Below are 18,602 nucleotides of genomic sequence, written 5' to 3' on the forward strand. Positions count from 1 at the left end.
TTATAAAACGAGGCTTAATGAATTGAAGCTATACATGATGTATGTATGCCCCAGCACTGCTCCAAGTTCAAAAATGAATTGAATGTCATCTCTGATCTTGTACTGTAAGTGACTAGAATCTCTTTTTTTTTTGCATGAAAGCTATGAAAGAGAAGATTAAGTTTCAGCCTCCACATCTGACATGTTGTTGTTGTTTTGATAAATGTTTAGGATTCATACAAACTGTCACACTGTGTTGTAATGTGTTGGAGAAATGCCATTTTTTAACATAACCCCTGGTTATTGACTCATGTTACGGTTGTGTTTTCATTTGACATGGCCTGTAAGGTTGTTGTATTTCTGGGTAGCCGAGTACTAGTTAGCCTGCGGAGAATTGTTGTGGGTGACTTTCCAGGACAGTTTTTATTGGTTTATTTTGGTTTGGTCATTCTATCACACAGGCTCTGTAGTGAACAAGACTTAGGTCTGTGCTTTGCCGGTGCAGTGGAAAATTCTCATTGGGGTTTAGAGTACACACACACATTGCCTTGAAAGCATAGCAGTCAACACCCCACCAGTGAGGTTGCCTCGGCCACTCCCCCCCTCTCTCTATTTCTATCTCTTCCTCCAGCCCAGCCCTGCTTCCTTTCACAGCATTGACAGAACTGACACACTTTGGCCTGGACCAATCACAGTTCAGCTAGGTCCCCTCAGATGTGGGTGCAGGCTACGCAGGCTGGGGTCTACCAGAAGTCTTTCTCGGGACAGAGAACTGTGGGTGGTTCAGTTGAACAGTAGGCTATCTGAGAGAACTTTGGGTGGTTCAGTTGAACAGTAGGCTATCTGAGAGAACTTTGGGTGGTTCAGTTGAACAGTAGGCTATCTGAGAGAACTTTGGGTGGTTCAGTTGAACAGTAGGCTATCTGAGAGAACTTTGGGTGGTTCAGTTGAACAGTAGGCTGTCTGAGAGAACTTTGGGTGGTTCAGTTGAACAGTAGGCTGTCTGAGAGAACTTTGGGTGGTTCAGTTGAACAGTAGGCTGTCTGAGAGAACTTTTTGCTTTCTAGTATTTTATGGGGAGTCTCTCTCAGTTCTCTGTGTCACTGTGCCTGAGCTCTGAGCTTAGGGCTGTAAGAGACAGTACCTTTGGGCTGTGCAGGCAGTGTCTAACTGTGGGCTATAAGGGGTTGTAAAGGTTTTGCCTTGCTGTGGGCTGGATGGCTGAGCTGGTGAGAGTGAGGAAGAAACATCTCCAGACACCTATCTCCAGGTAAGAGAAAGGGGGAGAAAAAGTGAGTAGCAATGAATTTCTGAACCTTATTAACCTTTCCTGTCTGTGATAAGGTAGGAAGTATGGTGTTATACTGTACATTCTGAGGTTACTGTAACATCCTGGGGTTACTGTGCATACTGAGATAACTGTGCATATTGAGGTTACTGTAACATTCTGAGGATATTGTGACATCCTGAGGTTACTGTAACATCCTGAGGTTACTGTACATACTCAGGTTACTGTACATACTCAGGTTACTGTAACATCCTTAGGTTACTGTACATACTGAGGTTACTGTACTGGCTCTACAGAGGTTACTGTAAAATCTTGAGGTTACTGTAACATCTTGAGGTTACTGTAGCATCTTGAGGTTACTGTAACATCCTGAGGTTACTGTAACATCCTGCGGTTACTGTAACATCTTGAGGTTATTGTAACATCCTGAGGTTGCTGTAACATCTTGAGGTTACTGTAACATCCTGAGGTTACTGTAACATCCTGAGGTTACTGTAACATCCTGAGGTTACTGTAACATCTTGAGGTTACTGTAAAATCCTGAGGTTACTGTAACATCCTGCGGTTACTGTAACATCTTGAGGTTACTGTAACATCCTGAGGTTACTGTACATCCTGAGGTTACTGTATATCCTAAAGTTACTGTAACATGATGAGGTTACTGTACGTACTGAGGTTACGATATATACTGTACTCAGGTTACTGTACATACTGAGGTTACTGTAAAATCCTGAGGTTACTGTACATACTGTACTGAGATTACTGTACATACTGTAACATATGTGCTGCGTCAAGGTCTGAGGACACATCTCTCTCTGTATGGCATGCGGACTGAAACAGTCTACTGCTTTTGTTTCATGAATCTGTCTGCTTGTTGGTTTCTTTGTCGGTCCGTCCCTCAATAGGCTGTTCTCCTCTTTGTAATGTGGTTGTCAGACTTTATTTTAACAATTGATATGCATAACCTTGACGTGTTTAGTTTGGAGTTTAGAGTGATAGGACGTGCCACGCTTCTCTGTACAACTCTTCGCTGCTCCTCGCTGCTCCTCACTGCTCCTCGCTGCTCCTCGCTGCTCCTCATTGCTCCTCGCTGCTCTTCGCTGCTCCTCATTGCTCCTCGCTGCTCCTCGCTGCTCCTCGCTGCTTCTCGCTGCTCCTCGCTGCTTCTCGCTGCTCCTCGCTGCTCATCGCTACTCCTCGCTACTCCTCGCTGCTCCTCGCTGCTCCTCGCTACTCCTCGCTGCTCCTCGCTGCTTCTCGCTGCTACTCGCTGCTCATTGCTACTACTCGCTACTCCTCGCTGCTCCTCGCTGCTCCTCGCTGCTCATCGCTACTCCTCGCTACTCCTCTCTGCTCCTCGCTACTCCTCGCTTCTCTTCGCTGCTCTTCGCTGCTCCTCGCTACTCCTCGCTACTCCTCGCTGCTCCTCGCTGCTCCTCGCTGCTCATCGCTGCTCCTCTCTGCTCCTCGCTGCTCCTCGCTGCTCATCGCTGCTCCTCGCTGCTCATCGCTACTCCTCGCTACTCCTCGCTGCTCCTCGCTCCTCCTCGCTGCTCCTCTCTGCTCATCGCTGCTCCTCGCTGCTCCTCGCTGCTCATCGCTAATCCTCGCTACTCCTCGCTGCTCCTAGCTACTCCTCGCTGCTCCTCTCTGCTCATCGCTACTCCTCGCTGCTCCTCGCTGCTCCTCGCTGCTCATCGCTGCTCGCTGCTCGCTGCTCATCGCTGCTCATCGCTGCTCCTCGCTGCTCATCGCTGCTCCTCGCTGCTCCTCGCTGCTCATCGCTGCTCCTCGCTGCTCATCGCTGCTCCTCGCTGCTCCTCGCTACTCCTCGCTGCTCCTCGCTGCTCCTCGCTCCTCCTCGATGCTCCTCGCTATTCCTCGCTGCTCCTAGCTACTCCTCGCTGCTCCTCTCTGCTCATCGCTACTCCTCGCTGCTCCTCGCTGCTCCTCGCTGCTCATCGCTACTCCTCGCTGCTCCTCGCTGCTCCTCGCTGCTCATCGCTACTCCTCGCTACTCCTCGCTACTCCTCGCTGCTCCTCGCTGCTCCTCGCTGCTCATCGCTGCTCCTCATTGCTCCTCGCTGCTCCTCGCTGCTCCTCGCTGCTCCTCGCTACTCCTCGCTGCTTCTCGCTGCTCCTCGCTGCTCCTCGCTGCTCATCGCTACTCCTCGCTACTCCTCGCTGCTCCTCGCTCCTCCTCGCTGCTCCTCTCTGCTCATCGCTGCTCCTCGCTGCTCCTCGCTGCTCATCGCTAATCCTCGCTACTCCTCGCTGCTCCTAGCTACTCCTCGCTGCTCCTCTCTGCTCATCGCTACTCCTCGCTGCTCCTCGCTGCTCCTCGCTGCTCCTCGCTGCTCCTCGCTCCTCCTCGCTGCTCCTCTCTGCTCATCGCTGCTCCTCGCTGCTCCTCGCTGCTCATCGCTGCTCCTCGCTGCTCCTCTCTGCTCCTCGCTGCTCCTCGCTGCTCCTCGCTGCTCATCGCTGCTCCTCGCTGCTCCTCGCTGCTCCTCGCTGCTCATCGCTGCTCCTCGCTGCTCCTTGCTGCTCATCGCTACTCCTCACTGCTCTTCGCAACTCCTCGCTGCTCCTCGCTACTCCTCGCTGCTCCTCGCTCCTCCTCGCTGCTCCTCTCTGCTCATTGCTGCTCCTCGCTGCTCCTCGCTGCTCATCGCTGCTCCTCGCTGCTCATCGCTGCTCCTCGCTGCTCCTCGCTGCTCCTCACTGCTCCTCGCTCCTCATCGCTGCTCCTCGCTGCTCCTCGCTGCTCATCGCTGCTCCTCACAGTTCCTCGCTGCTCCTCGCTGCTCCTCGCTGCTCATCGCTACTCCTCGCTCCTCATCGCTGCTACTCGCTGTTCCTCGCTGCTCCTCGCTGCTCCTCGCTGCTCCTCGCTGCTCATCGCTGCTCCTCGCTACTCCTCGCTCCTCATCGCTGCTACTCGCTGTTCCTCGCTGCTCCTCGCTGCTCCTCGCTGCTCATCGCTGCTCCTCGCTACTCCTCGCTCCTCATCGCTGCTACTCGCTGTTCCTCGCTGCTCATCGCTGCTCCTCGCTGCTCATCGCTACTCCTCGCTGCTCATCGCTACTCCTCGCTGCTCCTCGCTGCTCCTCGCTGCTCCTCGCTGCTCCTCGCTGCTCCTCGCTGCTCATCGCTGCTCCTCGCTACTCCTCGCTGCTCCTCGCTGCTCCTCGCTGCTCCTCGCTACTCCTCGCTGCTCCTCGCTGCTCATCGCTGCTCCTCGCTGCTCCTCGGTGCTCATCGCTGCTCCTCGCTGCTCATCGTTGCTCCTCGCTGCTCCTCGCTGCTCCTCGCTACTCCTCGCTGCTCCTCGCTGCTCCTCGCTGCTCATCGCTGCTCCTCGCTGCTCATCGCTGCTCCTCGCTACTCCTCGCTGCTCCTCGCTGCTCCTCGCTGCTCATCGCTGCTCATCGCTGCTCCTCGCTGCTCATCGCTGCTCCTCGCTGCTCATCGCTGCTCCTCGCTGCTCATCGCTGCTCCTCGCTGCTCCTCACTGCTCATCGCTGCTCCTCGCTGCTCCTCACTGCCCCTTATTCCAAGATGGCATAGCCGTAGCAGGTCTGTTTGTCTTGTCCCGTCAAGTTCCATGTATATATATTTTTCTTAGTATATATTTCTTATATATATATATATATATATATATATATATATATATATATATATATATATATATATATATATATTTGTTTTTTAATCTCAATTTCCATCATCGGACTGAACATACTCTCCTGCAACCGCCTCACCCAATGTGGTATGGATCTGCTATTTATTACACTTTAGAAACGGAACTCGGCATCAGCAGCTAGCCAGCTAACTAGCTACTAGTTAGTAGTCAGTTAGTCACTGCTAGCGGTCATCACCGTTAATTCGGACATCAGCCAGCTTCAGCCGGGTCAATTTCTGTCAGTCTGCACAGCGCGATATCAACCCATAGCATATCGGCTGCTTTTTCTCTACCTCATCTCCGGATTCCTTCCACAAGCTCTGAACCTTTACACCAGATCATCATAGCTAGCTAGCTGCTATCCGAGTGGCTACTCCTGGCTAACGTCTCTGTCCCGAAGCAAGCACCAGTTAGCCTGGAGCTAACCTCGAGCTAGGCCTGTCTCCCGGCTAGCTGAAGAGGTCCATCAGCCAATTCTTGGGCTACATTACTATTTTGCCAATTGGCCTGGACCCTTACACAGCCGACACGGAGCCCCACCGATCCATCACGCCCGGTCGGCCAACGTAACCGTCCAAGGGGGTTTCAACAGGCTTTTCCGTTGTGACGTCCCCCGAAGGCCCATCTATTAGCCTGCTAACTGTCTGAATCACCGTGACTCCAGCTCGCCTAGCTATTCACTCGACCCAATGATCACTTGGCTACACATGCCTCTCCCTAATGTCAATATGCCCTGTCTATTGCAGTTTTGGTCTGTGATTATTGTCTTATTTCACTGTAGAGCCTCCAGACCTGCTCAATATGCCTTAGTTAGCCCTTCTGTCCAACCCCCATACATGCAGTGACCTCACCTGGCTTAAATGGTGCCTTTAGAAACAAAACCTCTCTCATCGTCACTCAATGGCTAGGTTTACCTCCACTGTATTCACATCCTACCATACCCTTGTCTGTACATTATGCCTTGAATTGATTCTTCCGCGCCCAGAAATCTGCTCCTTTAACTCTCTGTTTCCGAACAGACTAGGCGACCAGTTCTTATAGCCTTTATCCGTACCCTTATCCTACTCCTCTTCTGTTCCTCTGGTGATGCAGAGGTTAACCCAGGCCCTGAAGCCCCCAGCTCCACTCCCATTCCCCAGGCGCTCTCATTTGTTCATTTCTATAACCGTAAAATCCTTGGTTTCATGCATGTTAACATCTGAAGCCTCCTCCCTACGTTTGTTTTACTCACTGCTTTAGCACACTCCACCAACCCTGATGTCCTAGCCATGTCTGAAACTTGGCTGAGGAAGGCCACCAAAAATCCTGAAATTTCCATCCCTAACTAATAACATTTTCCGACAAGATTGAACTGCCAAAGGGGGTGGAGTTGCAATCTACTGCAGAGATAGCCTGCAGAGTTCTGTCATACTATTCAGGTCTGTGCCCAAACAATTCGAGCTTCTACTTTTAAAAATCCACCTTTCAAGAACAAGTCTCTCACCGTTGCCGCTTGTTATAGACCCACTCCAGCCCCCAGCTGTGCCCTGGACACCATATGTAAATTGATTGGCCCCCATCTATCCTCAGAGTTCGTACTGTTAGGTGACCTAAACTGAGACATATTAACACCCCGGCCGTCCTACAATCTAAGCTAGATGCCCTCAATCTCACACAAATTATCAAGGAACCTACCAGGTAAAACCCTCAATCCGTAATCATGGGCACCATCTTAGATATCACCCTGACCACCCTGACTAACTGCTAGCCTGCCCCCGATCTACTAACTGCTAGCTTGTTTAGCCCCGGTCTGCTAACTGCTAGCTTGTTTAGCCCCGGCCTACTAACTGTTAGCTTGTTAGCACAGGCCTGCTAACTGTCTGAATCGCCGCGTCCCCAGCCAGCCCAACCACTCACTGGACCCATATTTATTTTCAATCTCTTTTCGATTTTTAATTCGATTATACCTTCCAGTAACCTGCCTCACCCAATGTGATACGGAATCGCTATTATTTTAAATTTTTAGAACACATTCAAGAACCTCCAGAAGCTAACCAGCTAACTAGCTACAAGCTATTTAGTCATTGTTAGCCACTGCTAGCGGCTTTTACCTTCTGCACGGCCAGCCAGTTTTTTTTAGCCTGGATAATAGTCGCCAGTCTACCAGTATCGAACTGTCTCTCCACAACAACGCCGGATTCCTACCGTAATCCCTGGACCACTACTTCTGATCTTCACAGCTAGCTTGCACGCAGTACCGAAGCTATCTCTGAGGCCCACTTCCCGGCCTACTCCGCTGTTCACCCGAACCACACTCATACACGGCTAGAGCCCAATACTCCACTGGATCCCTGCTGTAAACTCTGGACCTTGGCTTACACCACTGCCACAAAGCTAGCACCAGTTAGCCGTGAGCCAGACACATCTCCCTGCTAGCAGGCACATCTCCCTGCCAACCCCCCTACCACCCCCGGGCTACTAACTTTAAACGCTGTGTCGCTAGCGTAGTGGCGGCTTCCCTGTCCCATCTACCGCTGCCCCCTGGACACTGTGATCACTTGGCTGCATAGCTGATGCCTGCTGGACACTGTGATCACTTGGCTACATAGCTGATGCCTGCTGGACTGTCCATTAATCACTGTACTCCATTCTGTTTGTTTACGTTTTTATCTCTCGGCCCCAGCCGCACTCAGGCTCTGTGTGTAGTTAATCCGACCCTCTCTGCCTAGTAAACGCCATTTTACATGCTGTTGTTGTGCTAGCTGATTAGCTGTTGTTGTCTCACCTACTGTTTTAGCTAGCTCTCCCAATCAACACCTGCGATTACTGTATGCCTCGCTATATGTCTCTCTCAAATGTCAATATTCCTTGTATAATGTTGTTCAGGTTAGTTATCATTGTTTTAGTTTACAATGGAGCCCCTAGTTCCACTCTTCATACCCCTGATACCTCCTTTGTCCCACCTCCCACACATGCGGTGACCTCACCCATTACAACCAGCATGTCCAGAGATACAACCTCTCTTATCATCACCCAGTGCCTGGGCTTACCTCCGCTGTACCTGCACCCCACCATACCCCTGTCTGCGCATTATGCCCTGAATATATTCTACCATGCCCAGAAATCTGCTCCTTTTATTCTTTGTCCCCAACGCTCTAGGCGACCAGTTTTGATAGCCTTTAGCCGCACCCTCATACTACTCCTCCTCTGTTCCACGGGTGATGTGGAGGTAAACCCAGGCCCTGCATGTCCCCAGGCACCCTCATTTGTTGACTTCTGTGATCGAAAAAGCCTTGGTTTCATGCATGTCAACATCAGAAGCCTCCTCCCTAAGTTTGTTTTACTTACTGCTTTAGCACACTCTGCTAACCCTGATGTCCTGGCCGTGTCTGAATCCTGGCTCAGGAAGGCCACCAAAAATTCTGAGATTTCCATTACCCAACTATAACATTTTCCGTCAAGATAGAACTGCCAAAGGGGGAGGAGTTGCAGTCTACTGCAGAGATAGCCTGCAAAGTAATGTCATACTTTCCAGGTCCATACTCAAACAGTTCGAACTACTAATTTTAAAAATTACTCTCTCCAGAAATAAGTCTCTCACTGTTGCCGCCTGCTACCGACCCCCCTCAGCTCCCAGCTGTGCCCTGGACACCATTTGTGAATTGATCGCCCCCCATCTAGCTTCAGAGTTTGTTCTGTTAGGTGACCTAAACTGGGATATGCTTAACACCCCGGCAGTCCTACCATCTAAGCTAGATGCCCTCAATCTCACACAAATCATCAAGGAACCCACCAGGTACAACCCTAAATCTGTGAACAAGGGCACCCTCATAGATGTCATCCTGACCAACTGGCCCTCCAAATACACTGCTGTCTTCAACCAGGATCTCAGCGATCACTGATAACTTCCTCACCATTTTAGATAAGCATGCTCCGTTCAAAAAATGCAGAACTAAGAACAGATATAGCCCTTGGTTCACTCCAGACCTGACTGCCCTCAACCAGCACAAAAACATCCTGTGGCGGACTGCAATAGCATCGAATAGTCCCCACGATATGCACTGTTCAGGGAAGTCAGGAACCAATACACGCAGTCAGTCAGGAAATCAAAGGCCAGCTTCTTCAGGCAGAACTTTGCATCCTGTAGCTCTAACTCCAAAAGGTTCTGGGACACTGTAAAGTCCATGGAGAACAAGAGCACCTCCTCCCAGCTGCCCACTGCACTGAGGCTAGGTAACACGGTCACCACCGATAAATCCATGATTATCGAAAACTTCAACAAGCATTTCTCATGCCGTTCTCCTGGCTACTCCAACCTCGACCAACAGCCACAGGGTTCAATTCTCAGGCCGACTCTTTTCTCTGTATATATATCAATGATGTTGCTCTTGCTGCAGGCGATTCCCTGATCCACCTCTACGCAGACGACACCATTCTGTATACTTCCGGCCCGTCCTTGGACACTGTGCTATCTAACCTCCAAACGAGCTTCAATGCCATACAACACTCCTTCCGTGGCCTCCAACTGCTCTTAAACGCTAGTAAAACTAAATGCATGCATTTCAACCGTTCGCTGCCTGCACACGCACGCCCGACTAGCATCACCACCCTGGATGGTTCCGACCTAGAATATGTGGACATCTATAAGTACCTAGGTGTCTGGCTAGACTGTAAACTCTCCTTCCAGACTCATAGCAAACATCTCCAATCTAAAATAAAATCAAGAATCAGCTTTTTATTCCGCAACAAAGCCTCCTTCACTCACGTCGCCAAACTTACCCTAGTAAAACTGACTATCCTACCGATCCTCGACTTCGGCGATGTCATCTACAAAATAGCTTCCAATACTCTACTCAGCAAACTGGATGCAGTTTATCACAGTGCCATCTGTTTTGTTACTAAAGCACCTTATACCACCCACCACTGCGACCTGTATGCTCTCGTCGGCTGGCCCTCGCTACATATTCGTCGCCAGACCCACTGGCTCCAGGTCATCTACAAGTCCATGCTAGGTAAAGCTCCGCCTTATCTCAGTTCACTGGTCACGATGGCAACACCCACCCTTAGTACAAGCTCCAGCAGGTGTATCTCACTGATCATCCCTAAAGCCAACACCTCATTTGGCCGCCTTTCGTTCCAGTTCTCTGCTGCCTGTGACTGGAACGAATTGCAAAAATTGCTGAAGTTGGAGACTTTTATCTCCCTCACCAACTTCAAACATCTGCTATCTGAGCAGCAAACCGATCGCTGCAGCTGTACATAGTCTATCGGTAAATAGCCCACCCAATTCTACCTACCTCATCCCCATACTGTTTATATTTATTTACTTTTCTGCTCTTTTGCACACCAATATCTCTACCTGTACATGACCATCTGATCATTTATCACTCCAGTGTTAATCTGCAAAATTGTAATTATTCTCCTACCTCCTCATGCCTTTTGCACACAATGTATATAGACTCTTTTTTTTTCTACTGTGTTATTGACTTGTTTAATTAATTGTTTGTTAATTGTTTACTCCATGTGTAACTCTGTGTTGTCTGTTCACACTGCTATGCTTTATCTTGGCCAGGTCGCAGTTGCAAATGAGAACTTGTTCTCAACTAACCTACCTGGTTAAATAAAGGTGAAATAAAATAAAATAAATACTGGATTGAGGTTACTGTAACATCCTGAGGTTACTGTACATCCTTAGGTTACTGTGACATACTGAGGTTACTGTAAAATCCTGAGGTTACTGTAAAATCCTGAGGTTACTGTAAAATCCTGAGGTTACTGTACATACTCTACTGAGGTTACAGTACATACTCTACTGAGGTTACAGTAACATCCTGAGGCTACTGTACTTATGGAGGTTACTGTAACATACTGAGGTTACTGTAACATACTGAGGTTACTGTAAATCCTGAGGTTACCATACATACTCTATTGGGGTTACTGTACTTGCTCTACTGAGGTTACTGTGACATCCTGAGGTTACTGTACATACTGAGGTTACTGTAACATCCTGAGGTTACTGTACATACTGAGGTTACTGTACTTATGGACATTACTGTAACATCCTGAGGTTACTATGCACAATGAGGTTACTGTGCACAATGAGGTTACAGTGCATAATGAGGTTACTGTGCATAATGAGGTTACTGTACATACTGAGGTTACTGTACATCCTGAGGTTACTGTACATACTGAGGTTACTGTAACATCCTGAGGTTACTATGCACAATGAGGTTACTGTGCACAATGAGGTTACAGTGCATAATGAGGTTACTGTGCATAATGAGGTTACTGTACATACTGAGGTTACTGTACATCCTGAGGTTATTGTAACATCCTGAGGCTACTGTACTTATGGAGGTTACTGTAACATCCTAAAGTTACTGTACATACTCTACTGAGGTTACAGTAATACTCTACTGAGGTTACTGTAAAATCTTGAGGTCACTGTCATACTCTACTGATGTTACTGTACATGCTCTACTGAGGTAACCGTACATACACTACTGAGGTTACAGTACATACTCTACTGAGGTTACAGTAATACTCTACTGAGGTTACTGTAAAATCCTGAGGTCACTGTCATACTCTACTGAAGTTACTGTACATGCTCTACTGAGGTAAGCGTACATACTCTACTGAGGTTACTGTACATACTCTACTGAGGTTACAGTACATACTCTACTGAGGTTACAGTAATACTCTACGGAGGTTACTGTAAAATCCTGAGGTCACTGTACATACTCTACTGAGGTTACTGCACATACTCTACTGAGGTTACAGTAGTACTCTACTGAGGTTACAGTACATACTCTACTGAGGTTACTGTAAAATCCTTAGGTCACCGTATGTACTCTACTGAGGTCACCGTACATAATCTACCGAGGTTACTGTACATACTCTATTGAGGTTACAGCACATACTCTACTGAGGTTACTGTACATACTCTACTGAGGTTACAGTACATACTCTACTGAGGTTACCATACATACTCTCCTGAGGTTACCGTACATACTCTACTGAGGTTACTGTACATACTCTACTGAGGTTACAGTACATACTCTCCTGAGGTTACCATACATACTCTACTGAGGTTACTGTACATACTCTACTGAGGTTACAGTACATACTCTACTGAGGTTACAGTACATACTGAGATATTACAACTGGTAATGTATCTTCTGAAACTGAGACGGTACATTAAACGCATGTTTTCCTTCCTCTGTGATCCACAACACAGCAGTCACATTATCAAGCAGATTATTCTAAATTCCTCATCAAGCATGAAGCCCTCCCGTTGTGTCGCAGCCTTCCCATGCCTGCTATTTTAATGACTGGGCAGCTTTCAGAACCCCCTCGCTGACGTGTGATTAACACACAAGCGGCTCATGTCACTTTCACAGAGTTGACGCCGTCTTCATTTGTTGGCTAACAGTGCAACTGTGATTAGAAATGAAGTGATTGTGGTCCCACCGTGACTAACCTCTTCATAATGCATTCTAAGTACATATGCTGTGCATAACGCATTATAATGCAGGATAGATCTTAATAGCTGCTCATAAACATCTATAACAACATTCATAGAGCATTATGAGTAGGCAGCTCAATTGTTAAGCACGAGAACTTGAACACTCATAAACCCTATTTTATGAGAAATGGATTATCACCATCCCTTAAATCAATTTTCAAATGCCAGTGGTTCTTTTTGAACCCTTGAAGTGCAGTGTAGTCTACTCAGGGGGTATTTTATGTTTTAAGATTGGCATATGAGGTCAGAGCAATAGTATGTGAGTTAGTGTTAATGATTTACCAGTCAATTTTATTTCCTGTGAATGTATTTTGCCTTGGGGGGGTTGTAGTTTTAGCCTGGGCTGTGTTGTGTTTGATCCAGCGCGTATAGGCTACATCTTTTTTTTTATATTCTTGACTTAGTAACTGTAGACCATAATGAATAGCAGCCTTATAACAGAAATGTAGTGAAACACTGGTGATGTCATGAGTCAGTTTGAAGCACCAACTAGTAGCGCACCAGAGAAAAAGTTCAGATATGCATTATATATGGTGAAAAGCACTTACTGTATGTATCGCTAGGAAGCACTATCAGCATTCTATGAGCTTTCCATCTGGATTTTATCAGCATTCTATGAGCTTTCCATCTGGATTCTATCAGTGTTCTATGAGCATTCCATCTGGATTTTATCAGCCTTCTATGAGCATTGCATCTGGATTCTATCAGTGTTCTATGAGCATTCCATCTGGATTTTATCAGCATTCTATGAGCATTCCATCTGGATTCTATCAGTGTTCTATGAGCATTCCTTCTGGATTCTATCAGTGTTCTATGAGCATTCCATCTGGATTCTATCAGCATTCTATCAGCACTCAATCAGCCGATTCGACCCTTTGAATTGATATACACTAAATATATAAAAGTATGTTGACACCCCTTCAAATGACTGGATTTGGCTACTTCAGCCACACCCGTTGCTGACAGGTGTATAGAATTGAGCACACAGCCATGCACAAACGTTGGCATATTTATTCATTTTTTTTTAACCTTTATTTAACTGCATAGATGACCATTTGCAGATGACCATTTACCACATGACACCGTCATAGTATGTCACCTTTCCTACAAGCCAGTTCGTCAAATTCCAGCCCTGCTAGAGCTGCCCCGGTCAACTGTAAGTGCTGCTTTGGGAAGTGGTAAGCCACACAAGCTCACAGAACGGGATCACCAACTGCTGAATAGCGTGGTGTGTCTGTCATTTGTTGCAATACTCACCACCGAGTTCTAAACTGCCTCTGGAAGCAATGTTAACACAAGAATTGTTAATTGGGAGCTTCATGAAATGGGTTTCCATGGCCGAACAGCCGCATACAAGCCTAAGATCACCATGCTCAAAGCGTTGGCTGAAGTGGTGTAAAGCTTGCTGCCATTGGACTCTGCAGCAGTGGAAGCGTGTTTTCTGAAGTGATGAATCACACTTCACAATCTGGCAGTCCGACGGACGGGTTTTGCTTATGCCAGGAGAACACTACCTGCCCCAATGCATAGTGCCAACTGTAAAGATTGGTGGAGGAGGAATAATTATCTGGGGCTTTTTTTTTCATGGTTCGGGCCCCTTAGTTCCAGTGAAGGGAAAGCTTAATACTACAGTATACAATGACATTCTAGATGATTCTGTGCCTTCAACTTTGTGGCAACAGTTTGGGGAAGGCCCTTTCCTGTTTCGGGATGACAATACCTCCGTGCACAAAGCGAGGTCCAAACAGAAATGGTTTGTTGAGATCGGTGTGGAAAAACTTGATTGGCCTGCGCACAGAGCCCTGACCTCAACCAATGTTCCCTCTAATTCTAATTGACCTGCCAATGCATTGTTGTTCTGGACATTTATTTAAATTATATTTGAACATTTGAGGTAGGCTACATGATCACAGGCTATAATAGATCCGTTGTTGTATTGCTTGTGAGGCACAGCCGTACAATTAAATAATTTTTATTTTTAATATTTTACTGGGCTGATGGTGTATGCATCTGATGGTCAGTCTCAGCATGCCTCCACTCTCCCTTTCCTCCACTGACACTGACCAAAAAAGGACACAGTATTCAAACTCTAAACATTTTTGTAATCTCACAGTATCGATTTTTCAGTAACAATCTTTTATGCCTGCTATGTTACTGAGACATCCGATTGGACAGCAGCAGGCCTATAGTGCACTTGATTTACTCTCTGGGAAGGCAGAGTTTGTACCTTCAGACACTTTAAATGATTACAAATGGCAACAATTGGCCTACCCTGCGTGCAGGGCAGCTGAATCGGGTGCACCTACTGCCAACAGCCCGAAACGAATACAAATAATAGGAACACAAGGCTTTATAGTTGGGTTTTAACAGAAATGTTCGGTGATCAACTAGGAATGCCTTGGAGATCAACCAGTCGATCGTGATCGACCGGTTGGTGACCACTCCTCTAGAAAGTTAAGTAAAGTTCAAGCTTGTGCTTCTCTCCGTGGGCTGATATTTGACCTCCACCCCATCGAACACCTTTGGGATGAATTGGAAAGCCGACTGCTAATTGCTCAACATCAGTGCCTGACCTCACTAATGCTCTTGTGGCTGAATGGAAGTAAGTCCCCGCAGCAATGTTCCAACATCTAATGGAAAGCCTTCCCAGAAGAGTGGAGGCTGTTATAGCAGCAAAGGGGGAACCAACTCCTTATTAATGCCCATGATTTTGGAATGAGATATTCGATGTGCAGGTGTCCACATACTTTTGGTCATGTACTGTATCTAATTCTGTATGCATGCCATTTTAAGACAATGTGTTGGTCGTATAACCAAATGATTGAAAGTTTGGGCAGTTTTCCTATTTAATGGAAAATATGGGGCTAAAGATAGAAAATGTGGGGCTAAAGATAGAAAATGTGGGGCTAAAGATAGAAAATGTGGGGCTAATGATGCCTTCTTGCCACTGGTTCTCTGGTCCGCTCCACACCTCACGAAGTAGTATTACAACTCTTCCAAATGATTGATATTTATTATTTCTCTCTCTCTCTCTCTCTCTCTCTCTCTCTCTCTCTCTCTCTCTCTCTCTCTCTCCTTCCCCTCTCTCGCTGTCCCTCTCTCTCTCTCTCTCTCTCTCTCCCCCTCTCTCTTTCTCTTTCTTTCTTTCTTTCTCTCTTTCTATCTCTCTCTCTCTCTTCTCCCCCTCTCTCTTTCCCTCTCTCTCTCTTGCGCTCTTCTACCCCCTCTCGCTTTCCCTCTCTCTCTCTCTCTCTCTCTCTCTCTCGCTCTTCTCCCCCTCTCTCTCGTTCCCTCTCTCCCAGTTTCCCAGACCTTTCATCCTATTGTCAAAGCATTGCCAGCTCATAATATTGAACCGTAACATACAAACACAAGGCTTTTGGGGGGGAAATTGCTTAGTAATTGCTCCCATCATATACCTGACTGTGTTTTGAAAACACTGCTGTCTTACTGAATATCTTGTTGTTGATGATAGTGTTGTGCTATGACAGGAACCAAGGTTATTCATCAACAAAATGTCGTCCTCCACTCCTACTTTAAATTAAACCCAACTTTAAAGGCTTAAAAGCTCTGATGAAGGTCGTGAGGCTGATACTAAGCAAGTGCAGTGTGCAGGATTTTCTTTCCTCTAAAAGTTCATTAGTAACACCATCATAAATCCTTTATATTGCCTATATCATGTGTAAAGTGCTTACGAAGACTTGTGGGACTCTCTTTCCAGGCTGAGGTGTATGGTCAAGCAATTGGAAGAGAAAGATGTGGACTTCGAAGATCTGAAGAAGAACTTGGACTACACAGCATCCTTACTGGAAGCTGTTTACATTGATGGGACCAGGTACAGTGTGGCCTTTAGTGTGAATATATTGTATGATACTGTAAGCCCCTACTGCCTGCTTTAAGGCCTGAAACGCATATACACACACCAACTATATCAGCATATTCTTGTTTCCACTCTGAACACAATGCTCCACATTATGTGTTGTCTATATTTAATATTTGAGCCATAAGGTGTTCCAAGGGAACCATGTCTACTTGTCTATATTTAGTATTTCCCCTTAGCCACCCTGTCTCCTTTGATATGACCCCAAAGCACCTTGATGAAGGCTGTGATGAAGGCTGTAATGAAGGATATAAAGATGGCTGTAATGAAGGCTGTGATAAAGGCTGTGGTGAAGGCTGTAATGAAGGATATAAAGATGGCTGTAATGAAGGCTGTGATAAAGGCTGTGGTGAAGGCTGTAATGAAGGATATAAAGATGGCTGTAATGAAGGCTGTGATGAAGGCTGTGGTGAAGGCTGTAATGAAGGCTGTAATGAAGGATATAAAGATGGCTGTAATGAAGGCTGTGATAAAGGCTGTGGTGAAGGCTGTAATGAAAGCTGTAATGAAGGCTATAATGAAGGATATAAAGATGGCTGTGATGAAGGCTGTGATAAAGGGTATAAAGGAGGCTGTGATGAAGGCTGTGATGAAGGGTAAAAAAGAAGGCTGTAATGAAGGATATAAAGAAGTCTGTGATGAAGGATGTGATGAAGGCTGTGGTGAAGGGTATACAGCAGGCTGTGATGAAGGCTGTGATGAAGATTGTGATGTAGGTTGTGATGAAGGTTGTGATGAAGGCTGTAATGAAGGAAATAAAAGAAGGATGTGATGAAGGCTGTGGTGAAGGCTGTAATGAAGGAAATAAAGAAGGATGTGATGAAGGCTGTGGTGAAGGCTGTGATGAAGGGTATAAAAAAGAAGGCTGTGATGAAGGATATAAAGAAGGCTGAGATGAAGGCTGTGGTGAAGGGTATAAAGCAGGCTGTGATGAAGGCTGTGATGAAGGTTGTGATGTAGGTTGTGATGAAGCTTGTGATGAAGGCTGTAATGAAGGAAATAAAGAAGGATGTGATGAAGGCTGTGGTGAAGGTTGTGATGAAGGGTATAAAGAAAGATTGTGATGAAGGCTGTGATGAAGGGTATAAAGAAGGCTGTGATGAAGGCTTGATGAAGGTTGTGATGAAGGTTGTGATGAAGGCTGTGATGAAGGCTGTAATGAAGGAAATAAAGAAGACTGTGATGAAGGCTGTGGTGAAGGCTGTAATGAAGGAAATAAAGAAGACTGTGATGAAGGCTGTGATCAAGGCTGTAATGAAGGCTGCAATGTTTCCATCTACTTAAATGTGTCATTCAACAGAGTGTGATTGCTGTACCGCTTAGAATAAGGGAAACGAAAAAGAATGTGTCCCTGTCCCTGTTCCCATCACTGTCGCTCCTCTCTCAAGCAGGTCTGATTTACTCTCTCTTTCTCTCCTCTCTCAGGCAGGTCTGATTTGCTATCTCTCCTCAGGCAGGTCTGATTTGCTCTCTTTTTCTCTCCTCTCTCAGGCAGGTCTGATTTGCTCTCTCTCTCCTCTCTCAGGCAGGTCTGATTTGCTCTCTCTCTCTCCTCTCTCAGGCAGGTCTGATTTGCTCTCTCTCCTCTCTCAGGCAGGTCTGATTTGCTCTATCTCTCCTCTCTCAGGCAGGTCTGATTTGTCCTCTCTCTCCTCTCTCAGGCAGGTCTGATTTGCTCTCTCTCCTCTCTCAGGCAGGTTTGATTTGCTCTCTCCTCTCTCGGGCAGGTCAGATTTTTTTCTCTCTCTCCTCTCTCAGGCAGGTCTGATTTGTCCACTCTCAGGCAGGTCTGATTTGCTCTCTCTCTCCTCTCTCAGGCAGGTCTGATTTTCTCTCTCTCTCCTCTCTGTCGTGTCTTTGGCTATGCTGGATTAAGAAATATGACATGCTATTCTATAAAATAATGTCTCCGTAATTAATATTACCTGATTGAGCTAATCATGTAAATGTAACTAGAGAGTCGGGCACCACAAAATTATATTTATAGAGCTGTTATCTTCCGAATAAACTCTTAAAGTCCTAGTAATATTTTACATCAATAGCAGTCAACATTAATCTTCATCTTACTTCAGTCTCATCTGAAAGTTGTAAATTCTTGGTTATCTGCAAGAACCCTGGCTAACAATTTGAATCAGCAATACAAAATTGGGTTTAATTATTTATTTACTAAATACCTAACTAATCACACAGAATTCACATACACACAATTAATCATAACTTGATTACAAATGACGTCATAAAGGAAAACGTCCCTAGCGGGCGGAAC

At 46.5% G+C, this 18,602-nt stretch overlaps 1 protein-coding gene across 2 annotated transcripts in view; it reads left to right on the top strand.

Moving 5' to 3' along the window:
* The first annotated feature begins 644 nt into the window (after positions 1–644).
* The window catches only part of LOC112255077 (calcium/calmodulin-dependent 3',5'-cyclic nucleotide phosphodiesterase 1B), a 43,904-nt gene continuing 25,946 nt past the window's right edge, over positions 645–18,602 (top strand). For both annotated transcript variants that reach the window (XR_006083808.1, XM_042324834.1), the window contains exons 1-2: positions 645–1,249; positions 16,178–16,291. Coding sequence is in view for 1 of the 2 variants with exons in the window: in XM_042324834.1 (XP_042180768.1) it covers positions 1,197–1,249; positions 16,178–16,291 (167 nt within the window). In the remaining variant the exon portion in view is untranslated. The remainder of the gene's footprint in view (positions 1,250–16,177; positions 16,292–18,602) is intronic.

This window comes from Oncorhynchus tshawytscha, linkage group LG07 (genome assembly GCF_018296145.1).
Source record: "Oncorhynchus tshawytscha isolate Ot180627B linkage group LG07, Otsh_v2.0, whole genome shotgun sequence".
In the NCBI taxonomy this organism is placed as follows: Eukaryota; Metazoa; Chordata; class Actinopteri; order Salmoniformes; family Salmonidae; genus Oncorhynchus; species Oncorhynchus tshawytscha.